General features: G+C 41.1%; 1 protein-coding gene across 3 annotated transcripts in view; it reads left to right on the forward strand.

The window, feature by feature from the left end:
• Window positions 1-19812, forward strand: part of SLC34A2 (solute carrier family 34 member 2) — a 151349-nt gene that overhangs the window by 126703 nt on the left and 4834 nt on the right. For all 3 annotated transcript variants that reach the window (XM_072620400.1, XM_072620401.1, XM_072620399.1), the window contains 11 exons: window positions 4716-4830; window positions 4948-5082; window positions 9392-9520; window positions 11690-11833; window positions 12406-12517; window positions 14391-14586; window positions 15291-15386; window positions 15869-15989; window positions 17077-17244; window positions 17872-17988; window positions 18100-18224. In XM_072620400.1, coding sequence (XP_072476501.1) covers window positions 4719-4830; window positions 4948-5082; window positions 9392-9520; window positions 11690-11833; window positions 12406-12517; window positions 14391-14586; window positions 15291-15386; window positions 15869-15989; window positions 17077-17244; window positions 17872-17988; window positions 18100-18224 — 1455 coding nt within the window. In that variant the 5' untranslated portion in view covers window positions 4716-4718. The remainder of the gene's footprint in view (window positions 1-4715; window positions 4831-4947; window positions 5083-9391; window positions 9521-11689; window positions 11834-12405; window positions 12518-14390; window positions 14587-15290; window positions 15387-15868; window positions 15990-17076; window positions 17245-17871; window positions 17989-18099; window positions 18225-19812) is intronic.

A 19812-nucleotide genomic window follows, 5' to 3' on the forward strand; every position in this document is an offset into this window, starting at 1 on the left:
CTGATTTGGAATTTTGAGGGCATGAAATAGCTAGGTGACTCAGTGGATAGAGCACTGGGCCTAGAGTCAGGAAGATCTGAGTTCAAATATGGCCTCAGACATTAACTGTGTGACCCTGGATGAGTCACTTAAACTTTGCCTCAGTTTCCTCATTTGTAAAATGAGCTGGAAGAGGAAATGTCAAGCCACTTTGATATCCTTGCCAAGAAAACCCCAAATCTGCCCAGGAAGAGTCGGACATGACTGAAATGACTGAACAATGGTAACAATGGCAGGGTGTCACAGGTAGCTCTGAGTTTATTGGGATTTTTAAAGGAAATTCTGATCTAGGAGTCAGGAGACCTGAGCTCTGACTTATTATTATCCCAGGAAAGGGACTTGCTCTCTCTAAGTGTTGTTTTTCTTATCCCTTTGGCTGTGGTAACTTTTAACTAATGTCTTGTGACTTCTTTGACTTAATATTTCAGTTGAGAAGTCAGATTATTCTAATTTTACCTGTTGTGGCAAGGTAGATGTTGAAGGGATAGCATAGTTAGATGTCATCATTGTAATATTCTGAGAAGGTAATCGGAAAATTGCTGCATTGATTCATTTTCCAGGCTAGGAAAGTCCTCTCCAGAAGGAAAAGTAGAAGACCCTAAATTTCAAGTTGATTTTTAATAGGAAGTGTAGATCTGTTCCCTGAGATGTTGTTAGCTCCATAGCTGGACTGGTCACTGTGTTTTCTTTCACCATGTAGCATTCCGATGCTATTTATCACTGCTCATGTGGCCTGCAGACCACACGTGGCTTTCTAGGTCCTTGGACCTGGCCTTTTGACTGAGTCCAAGTTTTACAGAACAAATCTTTTGATTCAGGGGGTTTGTTCTGTGAAGTTTGGATTCAGTCAGAGGGCTACAGTTGAGGACCTAGAGGGCCACTTGTGGCCTTGAGGTTACAGGGTCCCCAACCCTGTTCTAGTCTAATCTCCAAACTTTACAGTTAAGAAAATGGATGCTTGAGCATTGGGAATTAAATTCAGGCCTCCTGATTTTCAACTGAAAGTTTGACCTATTGGTTCTCTCTTTGAAAAGAGTGGTGGGCAGAACCCTGATTGAAGTAACCAGGTTGGTTGTGTTTAATTCATTCATCTGACAAATTTTTATTAAGCACCAAATATGTGATTGTGCTATGCCAGGCAGGAGGGGCAATGTAGTGGCACAAAGGGGAATGGGCTAGCCTTGGAGTCAGAAAGACTTGAATTAAAATCCTGCCTCAGAAACATACTGGGTTTATGACTGTGCCAGTCACTTAGCCTCTCAGTATCCTAGGCTGACGTAGAGAGAAACTGGTTGTTCATTAAAGGAAGAATTTCCCCCTACTAGAAGAAAATCCAAAGAGCACCTAGAATACTCTATAAGATATATAAGATAGTATCCTAGTGCAATTACTGAGTGGTGAAAAGTATACAGTTGTTGTTTCTATAAAGAATATGCAAACTATAGGGTGAGGACCATGTGCTCTGAGGTTAGATGAGACAGATCATTTCCAGGAGTGAAGCTTCATGAAGGAGGTAGCATGGGAGTTGGACCTTGAATGAGGTGAGGTGGTAAAGGTCAATGAATAATCCTGTTTGGATGGAATGCCAAGCCTACAAGGGAGCATACATCATCAGAGAAGCTGCTTTTCTAGTTTCTGATAGGTTGGGAATTATAGTTCTAAATAGGATTGCTCTATCATCCAGGTTTTTTAACCTGGTCCATCTACCAAGTAGTCATTATCCTGGATATAGACTTACATAGAATGTGAAAGGAACACACCCTTCTTGGTATTTGTGTTTTAAAATATCCTGTGGTAGAGATGAATGAATGGGGAATGAACTAGCTGAGAAAATTGAAAGGACAGCTCCTGAAGGCTTCTGAAGAATGAATAATACACCAAGAGTAGGTACTATGAATTGAAGAGGCAGGAGACCAGGGGACAACCTATTATTGTATCTTTCAGGCAGGAGGTCAGGAGCGTCTGAACCATGCTGGTGGCAAAGGAAGTGAAAAGGAAAGGATGGTTATGAGGAGTGCTATGAACAGTGAATTGAGAGGACTTAGTGATTGATTGACTGTAGAAATGGGAGAGAGAGAGAGGAATCAAATTCAAGTTTCAAGTCTGGGTGAGGATGGGGAAGGAGAAAGAGTGGTGGGATCACTGGCAGAAGTAGGAAAGTTAAGTAGGAAAGTTAAGGTGCATATTTCCAGGGAGAAAGGCTGAGTCCAGTTGTAAATACTTTGAGTTCAGTCACTTATATCTGAATGAATAAGTGTAAGTTATTATAGCTGCAGGACATTCAAGTGGAAGTATACAGCAGGCAATTGGAGATAGGAAGTACTAGTCCAGCAAATGTAAATTTGTTGGTTATCTCATCAAAATCATTCCTTATACACCGGAAGTGGTTAGCACTGGAGACATATCGTAGGCTATAGAACAGAGAATCTCTCCCTTTCTCTTTATCAGCCCCCTGATGAGGAATACTCTTGTGTTATCTATATGAATTATGAAAGCTCATCCTTATTGTCCCAGTACTGGGGATTTCTTTTGAGGATCATGGGGTATTTTTCTGTGCTAGCCATCCCACTAGAGAGGGACTTATTTATTCTTGCCACATGACTTCAGCATTTTGGTATAATAGATGGAACGCTGAACTTGGAGTCAAGGAACACATGACTTCAAACTCCATTTCAGACATTTATTAAATGTATACCTTGGGGTCAATCACTTTAACTTCTCTGAGCCTCAGTTTTCTTCATCTATCAAAATAGTGTAAGAGTACTTACCTCACAGTTGTAGGTATGAAATGAGAAATTATTTATGAAACATTTTATAAACTTTAAAGAGCTATTTTTGTGATCAAATCAATATTCAGGATGGCATTCATATGAAATAGACATTATGAAGAAAACAAGCTAGATACTAACTCATAAACCCTTAATGTAGAAAAATCAACAATTTAAATCTATAGAAAAATCAAAGTGCACAGGAATTGACTTGTTCCTTTATTAAAAAAAAAAAATCTGTACCATTTTCTGTACAACTTCCAAACAAGAACACTTACCTGGCAAAATAAATCAGATACCAGTTATTAAGCACCTGTCTACTATGTGCCAGGCCCTATGCTAAATGAAGAGAGTTAGAAATGGAAGTCTCCCAGTATTAACATGCCAAGGTGAACCTCCATTCTCTCACTTTTCCACATCTTCCTCTTCCAAATTAATCCAAGTGCTCACACATTTTCTCTCTCTCTCTCTCTCTCTCTCTCTCTCTCTCTCTCTCTCTCTCTCTCTCTCTCTCTCTCTCTCATACACACACACACACACACACACACACACACACACACACACACACACACACAAACACACACACACCCCCCTTCCCTTCCCTGGGATTGGTTCTGTAGTCACAGCTTCTGGAAGCACTCAGTTCACTCTGCAACCCATTTGGTTGTCAGATATAAATAAAAAAGCCTTTCTTTGGACCCATTTGAAAAGTAAACACAACAGGTTAAGGGGATTCCCTGAGGCATATTCATTCCAGGAAGCAATTTGAGAGAAAGTGAACATGGATTGTTAACAGTAAAATATTTGAACCCAAAGAACTATCCCACCCTTGCTTCCCAACAAGGAAGCAAGGAAAGAGAACTCTATTATAACATCAGTTGTGCAAGACATGAATGACATTATCATCATTATCCCCATCCCAAATAATATTTCTCAGAATTATAAGGGGGCATACTAAGCTGAGTAGACCCTGCACTGTTTAATTGCCCAAAATATGCATTTCCTGCATACTTAAAACATGAGTCCAAAGAGCTGAGATTTTAAACCCTGAGTCAAAACACTGGTATGTTTAAGTGGGGAAGGAAACACTGGTATGTTTAAGTGGGGAAGGAAACACTGGTATGTTTAAGTGGGGAAGGAACAAAAGAATGTATAGTGAACATTTTTACCACTTTATGATTTAGTAAGCATGTATTTTTTGACCTATGTATGTCATAATGTGTCAGTAGAAAGACTGTTCATCTCTGGAAAAGTGGATTATCAGGAAGTCTTAAAAGAGGCTGGAGAGTGTGCTTTACATAGATGAAACATTTAGTTTGAGGGCACTAGAGAAGGCTCAGAAAGAGTATGGAAGGAGAAGATTGGAAGCATTTCAATGACTGGTAGGAAGAGTGAACCTAGGAATTAAAGGAGATGAAAGTAATTGATAAATAATCTTGAAAAGGGATGGCTACCCATTAAAGGAGGAGCCTTTAGTAAAGATAAAGTCGAAATTTATTGAGCTAGTGATTAAGAGAGATGGTCTGAACGGTTGAATGAGATATCTACAATTTAAAGGCCAATGTGGAATAGATTAGAGGAATCCAGTAGAACATTGAGCAGAACAAGATTAGTCATTTAGTTATGAAGTTGGGGCAGGAATGGAAAAAGAGTGATCATAGGGAGAAGGGACATGACTTGATAAGAGGTTGGATGTGTGGTTGGGACAGTAAAGCTTAAAAAGTGACCCCAGGATGTTGCACTTAGAAGCATGTTGGGCTTTTTTTTTTTTTTTAGTGAGCTCTAGAACTATTGAGTTGGTTTTTTGTTTAGCTGGTACTAGTGTTGTGTACTTAATCTTTCTGGGTTCCTGGTTGATATAAAATCCAGCTGAGGAACATTTAAAATTTTAAATTTCACTATTCACAGACCATGGCACCTTGGCCTGAATTGGGAAACTCCCACTCTGAACCTAATAAGTACATTGAAGAGGCTACCACCCAACAATCTACTATATCTGAAAAAGATAAAGAAAACCCCAGCAGTAAGTATTATCTGCCATTCATCCTGAAGTAACATGACCCTGCCATCTTCCACTCCTCCCCAGGAGAAATGGGCACTATCCCTGATGTTTTGTTGTTGTTGTCACTTTCTTTGGCAGGTGATGCCCATTCTCCTGCAAGCAAGATAGAACTTCTGCCATCTTACTCTACTGTTGCATTGATCGAAGAGCCAGTGGTAGAGAAAGACCCATGGGACATGCCTAACATCAAAGACTTGGGAGTCAGCTGGTCAGGTAATACTAGCTCCCTTGGAGCAACTCATTCAGTGAGGGGTATGTGACCTGCTGCTGCTTCTGGGGTTTACTGTGTTTCTGGTAGCCGTTTCCTTCTTACGTATCATAACTGTGTGTGTCTCTGTGTGCATCTGTGTGTCCATGTGAGACACACACAAAGAGAGAGACAGAGACAGAGAAACAGAAAGAATATAGGCACATGTGTTTCTCTTTTTGGGAAGCTACAGCAGCTTGGCATTTCCAGGTAATGTGATGTAGTAGAAAGACCTCTGAATTTGTATTTTAAAAATCAGGTTTGAATTATGGTTTGGAGACTTGCTAGATGTGTGACTTTGGACAAGTCACTCCATTGTCCTGAGTCTTAGTTGCTTCTTTGAAGTAAGGATAAGAAATTTCACTTTTAGAAACGTTGGTATATTTGTACTCCTTGCCTTACAAGATTATTGTGAAGAAAGCATCGTCTTAAAGCACTGCATAAAATGTTATCCAGTATCATTTTTCTGATGCCCCCAAGCCCGTAGTGAGGGCTGTCTTCTGCCACCACTGCAGGGGTGGAAGACTTTCTTAGCTAAGGCCTGGTGAACATTTCTTTCTTATTATTATACTCTGTCTCTCAGTGTGGATCATTATCGGGCTTCTTGAATTCAATTTTTGCCTTAGTCTAGGACGCTGGCATAATACTCCTCATGGTTTTCCACTTTCTCCTTTTTCATTCTGTCTCTGGTTTCCCATTCTTCCTTAGACAACGCCAATGGGAACCATTGGATTCTCCCTACATCCTTTATCCAAATCCCACGTAATTCTGTTCCTACAGATGTTCACATTCATACTGTTCCATAGCATAATTAACTAGTACATGATGGAGAAGATTTAGTGTCATAGCAGTCCATGTAAAAAAGTTCATTTTAATAGGAACCAATAGCATGCTATGTCTGTCTCTGATTTATTTTAAAACAGAGGTAATCTCTTTATTTCTGGTTCAGATTTGATTTCATAGGTATTACAAACTTAGGAATTTTTATAGGAATTTTCTCTGCTGATACAGATTGGTCATTCGTCTATATCTTACAGTTTTAGAGTTGCCTGGGCTACTAAGAGGAAAATGTTTTGCCTATAATCATTTAGTTAGTATGTGCAAGAACAGGGTTTGGACTGAGTTCTTAGTGACTCCAAGGTGAGCTTTCTCTGTGCTGCATCATTCTGCCTCTTAATGTTGGGCTGAACTAATAGAAGGATCATGTTATGTGATCATTCCATTATATTCTTTATTAGTCAGAACATATCTGAAGTGGGATGTTCAGTCCTGAATGCTGCAGTTAAGGAAAGGGACTTGGATTGGATAGAATTAGATAAGAGTGCATCTAGGACACACTAGTTGAATTGTAGTGAAGGAGCCAGGAAGACTTAGATGGAAACAAAAAGACTTCTTCAGATATAGGAAGAGCTGTCATGTGAAGAGGGGTTAATTGGTCTTGTTGGTAAAATTACTTGGAGGTAGATATTGGCTCCAGAATAAGGAGAAAGCATCAAATTAAATTCAAGAGTTGTCCACCAATGGATATTGATGCAAGTGTACAGTTAGATCCTGAATGACAGGAGACAAGGAAGTCTTAGAAAGAACTGGAAGGGAATAGTGGATGATATGAGGTTCCTTCCAACAATTAATATCCTATGATTCCTTCAACAAGCATTTTTGGAAGCCTTCTATGTACAAGACACAGGTATGTATGGACTTTGGAATAGACAAAAATGGTTAATAACTTGGGCCCTGCATAAGGCAGAGTTGTCAGTCATCCACTGATCATCAGCGCTTCTGGTTCCAGTTATCCCATGCCTCCTTGGCTTAGCTTTGGGAGACAGAAGTGGGTCTGAGCCAGTGCTGGGTCATATGCAGTCACTTACTGTCTGCCAGCTATACTACTGAGCACTGTTGGTATCTTTAAGATAAATTTCATTATCACCATTACCAACATCAAATACAGTTGATTTAAATGAATCTATGCTTATGACTGTGTGCTCAGAATACTACAAAGCAAGTGAGACGGATGTGAATCTTGTTCTGGGGAAGGATGGCAGCATCCCAGGGTTCGTAGGACAATAGGCAAATGCATAACATGGAAATATCAGATGAGACAGTCCCCTGGCAAATTGTGTAAAGCTAAATAACTCCCTCCTGCATTCCGGGATGAACTCATGAAAGTTCTGGGCAGCACCCTGATTTCTGAAGTTGGGAGGGAGATGTATACAGGCATATCGCAGAGCTACTGCAGGCTCAGTTCCAGACCATCACAATAAAGCCAATATCACAATGAAGTGAGTTACATGAACTTACAATGCTATAAAAGTTACAGTTGCACTATACTGTAGTCTGTTAAGTGTGCAACAGTATTGTTTCTTAAAAAAGCAACGAGCTCAATTAAATGCAATAGTGTTAGATCTAAAATATATACTTCATTTAAAGAACTTTATTGCTAAGCATCATCTGAGTCTGACAAGTCATTATCTTTTAGCTGGTGGAGGAGCTGGCCTCCATGATGATGGCTGCTGACTGATCAGGATGGTAGCTGCTGAAGGATGAGATGGCTCTAGCAATTTCTTAAAATAAGATAACAGTTCTTTTCACTTGAACACTTAGAGGTCACGGTAGGGTTATTAAATGGCCTAATTTCAATACTGTGTCTCAGAGAATAGGGAGGATGGAAGAGAGGGAGAAAGGAGGAGAGAATGATCGGTAGGTGGAGCAGTCAGAACACATACAACCTTCACTGATTAAGTTCGCAGTCTTATACAGGCTTGGTTACAAAGGTAGCATCAAAGATCACTGATCACAGATCACCATAGCAGATATAATAATGATGAAACATTGGAAATATTGTGAGAATTGCTAAAATGGGACACAGAGACACTAGATGAGCATCTGCTGTTGGAAAAATGGCACCAATGAATTTGCACATGTGCAAAGCACAATAAAATGGGGTATGCTTGTAAACATCTTCACACCTTCTCCCTCCTGTGTGCACTACAGGGTGTACGCTAGGTGGCGCAGTGGATAGACTGTTGGACCTGCAGTCATAAACACCTGAGTGGAATAGGCCCCAGACACTTCCTAGCTGTTACCCTAGGCAGGTCACCCAAACTCTCTCAGCCTCAATTTTCTTAGCTATCAAATGGGAATAATAATAGCACCTACCTCACAAGGTTAATGTAAAGAGTAAATGAGATGAAATATGTGAAATGTTCTGTCCACTCTAAAGCACTCTGTACATGTTAGCTGTTACCACTACGCCTTCCATAGCATTTTCTGCCTCTCATGGTGTTGCATAGTATTTCTTATTTGGACATATTTTACATTTCTGTTAGATTACAACTGGAAGGACAAGAAAAAAATCTCAATTATTTTTATATACCCCTAGCTCCTCAAATAGTGCTTTCCATATAGTTGGCTCTTACCAAAAAAAAAAAGTTATTGAATAGATGATTATCTCAGTTGGCTTTTGCAAGGTAAAGTATTGCTTATGGTCAATGAAGGAAGGCAGAAAAGTGGAAACTGGGAGAAGGAATACTGGGTGAGAAGGGCAAGCCAGCATGGAGCCTAGGGGCCAGTGAGAAGAAAGGGCAGGTGTTCTGAGATGGGAATCATTGCTGGGCTCTGGGGAGGCTTGGAGTGGGGCAGGACTAAGAGCACTGGAGGGTTAATCCTGCTAGGGCTGGCCAAACATCATGAGTGATATTTGGGGGCCAAAAGATTCTCTTCAAAAGCAAAACTATCTTTATTGTGAAGTCCAATACTCAAGAGTGGTCCCTAATGTCCTGCAGAGCACTAAGTGCTCTGGCTGGTCATTATCTCAGGACCCCTCTGCCTAGAGCTGGCTGCTACTCTCATCTGCACCACTTAGCAAGCCAATAGTTCAGCTAAAAATGCAGCCTTGATTTGCTTATGGCTCCCCCTGCCTTCCCTCCAGACCACAATGTCTTTGGTGCCAAAAAACTTCTCCACAAGTGTGGCTTTTTTTTAAAGGAGAGGTAGGGAATTTGGAGACCACTTCAAGTAAATGGCATGCTTCTTAAAATGTACTTTCTAATGCATCCTCAAAGCTGATAGCCCCAGCCTGCCTCCTCCTGACTAGAAAGAGATGGGAGATTTTTGCACAAAATGCTAGCTTCTCTGTGTGTGTGCACATGCAGGTGGCCATGCTATACACATATGCATACAATACATAAGACAATATATGAAAAAGTGCTTAGCTCAGGGACTGGCATATAATAGGTGTTTAGTAAATGCTTGTTCACTTCCTTTTTGTTTTTGCAGAGAGAGACACCAAAGGGAAAATAATTGCAGTCTTCAAAGGGTTTGGAAAGGTGATTCTCCTCCTGGGATTTCTCTACTTATTTGTCTGCTCCTTGGACATCCTCAGCAGTGCTTTCCAGCTGGTTGGAGGTATGAAAAGGACATCAGAAAGGGTCAAAGGTCTGTGGGTGGGTTGGGTTGTTTTTTTTTTTTGGTTTCTAATTGATTTTTATTCAACCTATAGCCAATCGACAAGCAATTTCTACCCAAGTAACCTCTTTTAAACTATCCTCTAACTGAGGGGGTCTCACCTTTCCATCCATTCCAGAGACAGGTTGACATGGTGCTTCTTGATTCATCCTTTCCTTCCTTCCCTCCTCTCCCTTACTTAGACTCTAGTCTTTCTAAGTGAGACAGTTTAGGAATCAGATTTCAAAAATCTTTACGAGGAGACGTCGTGATGTGTCACTTCCCCAATGGAGTATGAATATGTGTTTGTGTGTATATGCATGCATACATTTATATATACATATATATGTATATATGTATGTCGGTATATATATATACATATGTAAGATCTGATAGCATATATATGTATACATGCAGTGTATTTATATATATACATATATATATGTACTTTTATATATATATGTATGTTACCAGATTTGATGGGGTAAGAATGACCTTCTGAATTTTGATCCATCTTTTGATGTCTGAAACATAGTCTCTAGTTTCAGAGACTGGAATCTGTCTAAGATGCATATATGTGTTTGTGCTGTGTTGGCAGCAGGACTGGGTGTCTGAGAAAAGTGAAATGGGTCAGATTTACACTAAGCATGAGAATTAGGGTCAGTTTTTCCAAGCCTTCTTCTACCTCACTCTTTCCTATGTTCTCTATACAAATTCTTCAGGGTATGTGTGTGTGTGCATGTTTGTGTTTAATCCCCAGCCTGGCCTAGTGTGTTTTTTACACTGTTGACTTTAATTGGTATAATGGATAGATGGTTGTTTATTTTTGATCCCAACCATTTGCCTATTTGCTAGGTGGTGAGGTGGATAAAGGGCTAAGCCTGAAGTTTCATCTTCGAGTTCAAATTTGGTCTTAGACACTTACTAGTTGTATGACCTTGGATAAGTCACTTAACCCTGTTTGCCTCAGTTTCCTCATCTGTAAAATGGGTTGGAAAAGGAAATGGCAAACCACTCCAGTATCTTTACCAAGAAAACCCCAAATGGGGTCATGAAGAGTTGGACACATCTGAAAAGACTGAATAACAGTCATCTAGACAACTGACTTCATTCCCTACTCCATTTCCTTTGTGTAAAGCCTGGCCTTTCTTGCTTCTGCTCTGCAGACTAATAGTGGTTAGATATTATTTATTATCACTAAGCTCTGGGACAGGGATAGGGGCACACGAGGAAATAGAAGACTCATCTCTAAATTCAGGAAGTTTGTGATTTTGTTGGGATGACACAACATGCACATGAAAAGGGATCTCAGGTCTTATGGGGAACTGGAACAAGCATTATATATCATTTACTATGTGTCAGGCACTGTGCTCAGCCCTTAACAGATATTATCCCATTTCATCCTCATAATGGCCCTGTGAGGTAGGTTCATTCTATAGACAAGAAAACTGAATCTGAGAATGATTAAGTGACTTGTCCAAGGTCACACAGCTAGTAAGTGTCTGAGGCTGAATTGAACTCATGTATTCTTGATTCAAGGTCCAGTGCTCTATGTACTGCATCAACCAGCTGCCTTAGAACCCCGCAGTGTAATAGAGATGCATGGTAAAGGACAGAACTGGGTGGAAAAGTTTTAAAGGAAGAGAGTGCCCCTCCCCTCTAATGGAAGGAATACTTGGGGAGGGACTGGAGGAAAGGGGAGGCACAGCAATTCTTTTAATTCTAGATAGGTCAGAGTAATTCTTCCAAGGCTCAGGAACATGTAACTATGTGTGAGGAACAGTAAGTGGATTTGTTTGGATACAGTAGAGATGCTAAACTGGAATGAGAGAAGGTGGTGAGGTTCAGGGCAAAAGATGATAATAATTGGCATTTCTGTGACTTTGAAATTTGTGCAGAAAAGTGAAAAGTGATTTGCCTATGCTCACACAGTGAGACAGAGATAGGATCTGTCTTGTGGTTTCCTGAAACCAAATTCAGCCCTTACTGCTCTCTGTCACATTGCTTGCCTCAACAGCCAGTGACTCCTCCTCTCACTCAGTGGTCCCTAGCGTTTGGTCTGTGGCCCAGCGGTCCCAATCTACTACGATATATGTTATTTTTTTTCTTTTAATATCATAATCTTTGCAGGAAAAATGGCTGGGGAGATTTTCCGTGATGGTTCAGTGTTGAGCAATCCAGTGGCCGGCTTGGTGATTGGTGTGTTGGTAACTGTCATGGTGCAGAGTTCCAGCACGTCCTCATCCATCATTGTCAGCATGGTATCCTCTTCACGTGAGTTATCTCTCTCTCTCTCTCTCTCTCTCTCTCTCTCTCTCTCTCTCTCTCTCTCTCTCATACACACACACACACACACACGTAGCCTTGTTAGTTAGGCAAGCCTGGATCCATTAGAAGAATTTCATTTCATTTCAAATTTTAGAATCATGTATTTATTCACAACATGGGCTGGCCTTTAATTTTTATCTTCCTGCTTTTCCATCTTTCCAATCTTGGGATAGAGCTATCATCACAGACACCACTGGAGAAGTGACCGCACTCCCCAACATTGCTACCAGTGTTCTCTAGTTTTCTTGCCATATCGTACCCTAGTTACAGTTCTGGGCACTTGGTCTCAGCTGTGCTGAGTTGTTCTTCACTACGCAGGAGATCTTCAGGCAAAGGCTGAATGAATGACTGGCTGGGGATCTTTTCAAAAGGATTTCTTTTTTTGGTCATGGTTGGACTAGATAACTTTCCCTACTGTTGTTTTTTTTTAAAGCTGATTCCTTAATTTGTTTAAGCTTTTTCTCCTCTCTGTGAATTTCCACATTTTTTCTGCTTCATTGATCTTTTTCCTTTGACAGTGTTGACAGTAAAGGCGGCAATTCCCATTATCATGGGAGCCAATATTGGGACTTCAGTCACCAATACTGTGGTGGCCCTCATGCAGGCTGGAGACAGGGATGAATTTCGAAGGTAGGAATTTTTGTCTCACTTATTTTCTAGTTATGTTGTTTTCATCACCGCAGTAACTGTCTTTGATAAAGTTGAGAATCTTCACTCAGCTCCACAGATACCTCCTAGGCTCTTCCCATGGACTTTGTTACAGTGCAGATTGTGAGATGAACATATATACTGAGCAGTTCAAATGAGTCAGTTTAATCATAAGGTATCCATTGATAATGATTTCATTTTTGGTACAGTGCATTCCCTTTTGCATTTTGTCCTTCTAGACTCATAAAAAGCAAAACACATTCTAGGAATGTGGTGTGGGGATAGGTGATAGGTCTTTGGGGGCGCTGCTGCTGCTGAATAACAGACAAAGGCAGTCTTTGTCTCCCTGGTGAAGGGAATATCACCAGCATTTTATTTTCTGAACTGGTTTTCAGGTTTTACTGACTCCTATAAGGGGCTCAGAGCAAGTTAGACTACGAAAACTTGGAAGAAGTGATGATCCCATCATTTTTTCCTTTCTTGTTGAGTATAATCAGGGTACTGTACTCAAGGACAGAGCCAGATAGGGAAACTCAGATGGAATTTGTGTTGAGAGGTGGCACTATCCTTTAATGGTAAATGCCATACGTTGTCTCTTAGTCAATAGAAGCAAGTCAGGAGAAGGACCTCACTGGGTACTCACATCCTTTGGTCATTCTGTGCCATTGGGCCCACCCATATTTAACCCCTGACTGGTGCTTTTTAATGCAATCCTGCTTCAGTCGGTGAATCACAAATATTTCAAGACCTAGTGGTGATCCTGCAGGGTAAATATCCAGTAAATATTTGAGTGAACACGATAACCACTGCTTCATCTATCCCAGTAGACCTAAGCTGATCATAGAGGAGACACTTTTAACTTGAAGGAAGAACATTTTCATGACATGCTCCTTTACAGTAGGGAGCTTTCATACAGCTCCCATGTTCCACAGAAATAGTAATGGAATGGAGTGGAACGAGTATTTATTAAGCACCTACTATGTACCAGGCAGTGTGCTATTATCCATTTTACATGTGTACCTCATTTGATCCTCTCAACAACCTTGTGAAAGGAGGGTTCTTATTATCCCCATTTTTTTATAGCAGAGGAAACAAAAGGCAGAAATGGGTTAAGTGACTTGGTCATGGCAGCATAGCTAGTGTCTAAGCCTGGATTTGAAGTTTGGTCTTCCTGACTTCAGGCCCAGCATACTATTCATGGTGCCACTTAGCTACCTCTTTTTGTAATACCTATGGAATATATAGTTTTATGTATAATGTTATATAATAATAGCTAGCCTTTATGTGGAGGCTTACAATTGGCAAAGCATTTTATAAATATTGTCTTGTTTCATCCTCCTGACAACCCTGGGGGGCAGGTGCTGTTATAATTCACCATTTATGGTTGAGGGAACTGAGTCAGTGGGTAAGTGATTTGGCCAGGATTACATGGCCAGTAAGCTTCTGAAATTAGATTTAAACTCATGTCTTCCTGATTCCAGGTACAGTAGTCTATCCATCTTGCCAATATGGCAAGGGAACTCAGATGGTAATATGGTGATATGTGTAGACAATGCAGTCTTTTACCTTCACATGCTCTGTCCACTTTTGCGGGGGGCAACTGGATCTATGGTTTCACTGATGTGAGGAAACTTCCAAAGTGGAAACCTGGCCAGTGTTGATGCTTATTGGTAACTCCAGGAGTGGCCATGGTCCTCTAACTAGAAGGAGACTTGAAACCAGGTCTTTCTAAGGTTCAAGTACGTCTCATGACATTTATGCCCTGTTTCCTCCTTCAGCACAGAGTAAGTAACTTAATGACAGTGACAACACAGTGCCATAATATTAAGCACTTTGGGTTTTCTCTTTCTTTTAGGGCATTTGCTGGAGCTACTGTCCATGATTTTTTTAACTGGTTGTCAGTGCTGGTTCTGCTGCCTGTGGAAGTGATCACAAGCTACCTCTACCACCTCACCAATGTCATAGTGAAATCCTTTCATATCCAGAGTGGAGATAATGCCCCTGAACTCCTGAAAGTCATCACAGATCCCCTCACAAAACTCATCATCCAGGTAGGCATCACTCTGATTTTTAAATTTAAGGTGAAATAGCGCCAGTGGTGAACTTGATTCCCTTGGAAAGAGAGTGAAAAATTCTCCTCCTCCAATATGAAGTGCTCATTGGATGCTTCTCCTGCTCACTGGGATTCTCTTTTCATTGCTTAGGCGAGTGGAGCTAAGGAGAAAGCACTGGGGTGCTTGGAGCACTCCATTGGTAGAGATACATTCTTCACCTCCACACTGGCCAAAATAAGACTCAACCATTCCACCACTTTAGATCAGTGTGATGTATCAATCTCTAGCAAAAACATTTCAGTTCTGCTCATACTTAGCCATTCCTCTGGTCAAAGAGGAGCTCTTTCTCAAGGGATGCCTCATAACCAATCAGCATTTATTAATCCCCTACCATGGATCAGTCGCTGGGGGATACAGTGACAAAAGAGAGAGATCTTCATTGGCTTCAATGGTCTACCACGCCCCCTGGAACAGGGTCAAAGGGTTTATCTGGTCTGACCCTGGTCATAGTAAGATAACGCAAGGTCATATATGTAGGTGTAGGCCTCTGGAAATGGGGCCCATCTGTGTCTCCCTTTTGCTCACATCCAGGTTTTCTCCTCTGAACACTGGAGCCCCTAGGAGAGTAACTAATTAACTGCACTCACAAATCATAGCTGAGGAACAGGCTAACTCTTCCTCATGTCTGTTGCTTTCCCCAGCTGGATAAAAACGTCATAAATGAAGTTGCTACAGGAGATGAGGCAGCAAAAAACAAGAGCCTGATAAAGATTTGGTGTCAAACTTCTAAAAATGTGGTAAGTATCAGAAAATGACTCAAAGAACATAGATGGGGGATTGAAACCTTTCTGTTCCTCCTGTGGTGTTGAGGGGCTGCAAGTGTTGTTGGTTTCTATGAATTGAGCTCCCTAGACCAAAGCTCTAGTCACCCTGCCCTAGTTATACCTCAGACTATGGGGCAGAACAAGACTGCTTATTAAAGCAAATGAGCAATTGGTTGCCCAAGTCCCCATTCTGGGGTCACAGTGCTCAGTCTGACAGCAACTCAGCTGGCCTTCAGAAGTAATCCAGATGTTCTGTTGGCTTAGCCAGTGCTCCACAGACCAAGCAGAAAGGCTGAAGGTCTTCTCCCGAGGTTATGGGGAAGGTGAGGTAGAAAAGAGGAGAAAGTGGGGATTCAATGGTCAATAGGGTTTGTATTTTCAGTGTTATAAATTGCATCTTCACAAAATACCATTCTAAGTAACTGGTTTTTTCCTCCCTCTATTGTGTCATCTAGACTTTAAGCAACGTTACTGTTCCCTCACCAGAAAATTGTACCTCTCCCAGTCTCTGCTGGACGGATGGGAACATGACCTGGACCCTCATGAACACAACATATGAAGAGAACATTGCAAAGTGTGAGTAAGAAATCTGCTGGAAAGTCTGCTGGGTGAAAGAGGAGTTTCTAACCCTATTCTCCACATGGTTCTGTCAATTCTAACTGTGTTCTCCTCATACTGGTATAGTGGAAAGAAATCCAGACCCAGTATTTTATAATGGCTTTGGGGAGTAACTACCTACCTCTACCTGCCTAAAGGTCTGTAGTTTGCTACTAGAAGGTAATTTAGGAACTGAAGCTCAAACATCAGTTCTAACAATGTCCTCCTCACAATGGTGCACTGGCTAGTGCTCTGAACCCAGAGTCAGGCAGATCTGGTCCAAATCTAGCCCCAGAGACTCTATCTGAGTAACCCTGAGCAAGTCAGTCACCTGTGATCTGCCTCAGTTTCCTTATCTGTAAAATGGGGATGATAATAGCAACTACCTTCTAGGGTTGTTGTGATGATCAAATGATAGTCAGTATGTAAAGCCCTTTACAGACCTTCAAGCACCAGATAAATGTCAGCTGTTGTTATTATTATGTTTTATGGCACTTTACAAAGCACTTTTCTGTACAATTAAACTGAAGTAGCAAGTAAGTAATACAGACTCGGGCAAATCCATTCCTGGGAAGGGGGAAAGTGCCAGCTTTGGTGCAAAGATGATTCTGTTGGAGCAGGAAGGATCCCTTGAGGTTCTTGAGTCCAACCCTCATATTTTACATAGCAGGACACCCCACACAGGTAGGGGAAGGAACCTGCCCACTGTCAGAGGTCATAGCAGAGAACAGAGTCAAGATTCCAACCAGGGCTCTTTCCAGTTGGTTACTGGGAGTACAGGGACTACTTGACTGTCAACGCACCTTCCCACACTCAATGTTTCAAGACTTTTTAGGGATCAAAAATGGCTTCTTATAAAAAGGTTGGAGACCCTGACTCTAAAGCAGGTCCTGGGGCTAAATGTTATTTGGATTTAACTTGCATATTTGTTGAGGTTTATATAAACCTGTGCTTAATTAGGCTCACTTTATACAAGGCATGGTGGTGTGTAGAACAGTGTGTACCCAGGTTAAGTGATGAGGAGGAAGACAAAGATGATGCTAAGGGGCTCCTCTCCTTCCTACAGGCAAACATGCATTTGTGAATGTCAATCTCTCAGATCTGGGTATTGGCCTCATTCTCCTGGCCCTGTCCTTGCTGGTCCTGTGCACTTGTTTGATCTTGATTGTCAAGGTCCTAAACTCTGTGCTCAAGGGACAAGTTGCTTCAGTGATTAAGAAGACCATTAACACAGGTAAGCCTTCCACTCTCTCTGGGCCTTTCTGTGGTCAGAGTCCTTATGACAAAAGAGACTCACTGGTTCTCTCATTGTACTCACTGAGGTCCCCACCTGACCCATCTGTCTGCAGGGAAGAACTCCACATGACCCTGGTCTCCACTTGGGTTCTTTCCTTCCAGATCAATAATCCTGGGAATTTGTGTTGTCTTTTTGCTTTTAAATTTGCCTTATGAGCCAGTCTTGGAGAGCCCTCAGAGCTCTGGGTGACTCTTTAAGACTATTTATTACTGAAAATCTGCCAATCTGCATTGGGAGAGGGAGTTCCCTCACCTGAGGGCATTTTCATAATGCCTACTATGTGCTAGAGACCGTGCTTAGTGTTTTTTACAAATATTAATCCCATTTGAGCAAAGAAGGGAATAAATGTTGTTGTTAGGATGTGGCAGGGAGCTCCAGAGACACCCACTCCTTGCTGATTGCCTTTAATTACCTTGGAAACTATTTTTGCTCTAGGTTTTAGAATGAATTTTTAGTAAAATGACTGTTTCTGAATTGACCTCAGAGTGATGTGTTGTATGGGATATGAAAGGCTGACCAGGACAATTGTAGAAATGGTGCTTTTTTTCTTCTCCTGTTTCCCAGATTTTCCCTTCCCTTTTACCTGGCTGGCTGGCTACCTTGCCATCCTTGTTGGAGCGGGAATGACCTTTATTGTGCAGAGTAGCTCTGTGTTCACCTCTGCAATCACTCCTCTTGTTGGTAAGTCTTCCCTTCCTCCCCCTTTCCCTTGTCTCCATTTTTACATATGGTAATGCCATACTCAGTCATTCCCACCCTGGATGGAATCCAACGTCTCTTTTTTCCCCTTAGGCATCGGTGTGATCAGCCTTGAGAGAGCTTACCCTTTAACCCTGGGCTCCAACATCGGTACCACCACCACTGCCATCCTGGCTGCCTTAGCTAGCCCTGGAAATACTTTACAAAGTTCACTCCAGGTCAGGATGCACAGTTGTGATTCATTATCTTTTTCAATTAAGCTCTCTTTTCTTAGCTTACTACTAAATCCTTCCAATAAACATGCTGGTATCCTTCTTATCCCATGCTTCATAAGCTCTTACCTGCCTCAGAATGGTGACCTGTGACCGAGAAAACTCCCTAGCTATTGTTCTCAGAAGCTAAAGTTTTTAAATAATGACCAGATATATAAATACAGAGAGTAATGTTAGGTATAAAGTGAATAATTTTGATTACATTAAATTTAAAAGGTTGTGTACAAATAAAACAAATATAGCCAAGATCAGAAGGAAAGTAAAAAAAAAAATAGAAAAACATGATTATAGTTTTTCAGATAAAGGTTTCATATGTCAAATGTATAAAGAATGTTGTCAAATCACTAAGAATATGAGTCATTCCCCAAATGTTTAATAGTCAAATGATATGAAAAGGCAGTTTTCCATTGAAGAGATCAAAACAATATATAGTCATATAAAATGCTCTAAATCATTATTGATTGGAGAAATGCAGATTAAAACAACCTTAAGATATTGTTTTACACCTATGAGACTGGCTAAAATGATTGAAGCAGAAAGTTACAAATGTTAGAGGGGATGTGGAAAATTTGTGACACATTCATTGTTGGTGGAATTGTGAGCTAATCCAACCATTTTTGATATTTTAACTATCTCTAAGTTCTGTCTATAATAAACAAATTAGGATGATGAACAGTTAGTTACTCCCCATCCCCTACCTTATCCCCTGTCCCCCACATAAAATGGTTGAAAAAGGCATGGATAACTTCCTTTTTTTTTGCTCTCCTATCAGTCAGAAAAGGTGATATGGCAGGAAGAACTTCTGACTTTAGTGTCAGAAGACCTGAGTTTGAATTCCAGTTCTGTTACTTGCTCAGTGACTGGTACAGATGCATGTTTTTTTGTGTTTAGAGGCGGGAGAGGTGACTGTTGGTTTCGTAGGGGGGAAAGTAAATCTATTCTTTGAAGGATGCTGAGGATGTGTTTGAGCAGAGAGCAGGAGGAAAAGTCTTCTGAAAGGGGGAGGGATGTGAACCAAGGTCCTAGGGATATGTCAAGTGAACAAGCATTTTTGAAGAACCAGTTTCACTGGAATGAATGATAATGGTAGTGGCAGTAATAACATTGATGATGTCAATAGGACATTTATAGATAGCATCTCCTTTGAGCAGCAGAGGTAATGCTGAAAAAGGCAGAAGAGGATCAGGCTCTAGAGGGCCTTGAAAGCTGAACCAAGGAGTTTGGTTTTTATCCTTCAAACACTGGGAAGGAAAGAGGTATTGGATTTAAGGGTAGGATGTCATCAGAGCTTTGATTTAGAAAACGTGTGCGTGGTGTGTGTGTGTGTGTGTGTGTGTGTGTGTGTGTGTGTGTGTGTGTGTGTGTGTGTGTGTGTGTGTGTGTGTGTGTGTGTGTGTGTGATGTATCACCATCAAGGGACCAGCCAGGGGGAGGCTTTTGGAATAGACCTAGGCCATAGATCTAGAGATGGAAGGATTTTCAGAAGTCATCCAGCCCAATTCCCACTCAATTTATAGATGAGGGAATTGAGATT

Source organism: Notamacropus eugenii, chromosome 6 (genome assembly GCF_028372415.1).
Source record: "Notamacropus eugenii isolate mMacEug1 chromosome 6, mMacEug1.pri_v2, whole genome shotgun sequence".
Classification (NCBI taxonomy): domain Eukaryota; kingdom Metazoa; phylum Chordata; class Mammalia; order Diprotodontia; family Macropodidae; genus Notamacropus; species Notamacropus eugenii.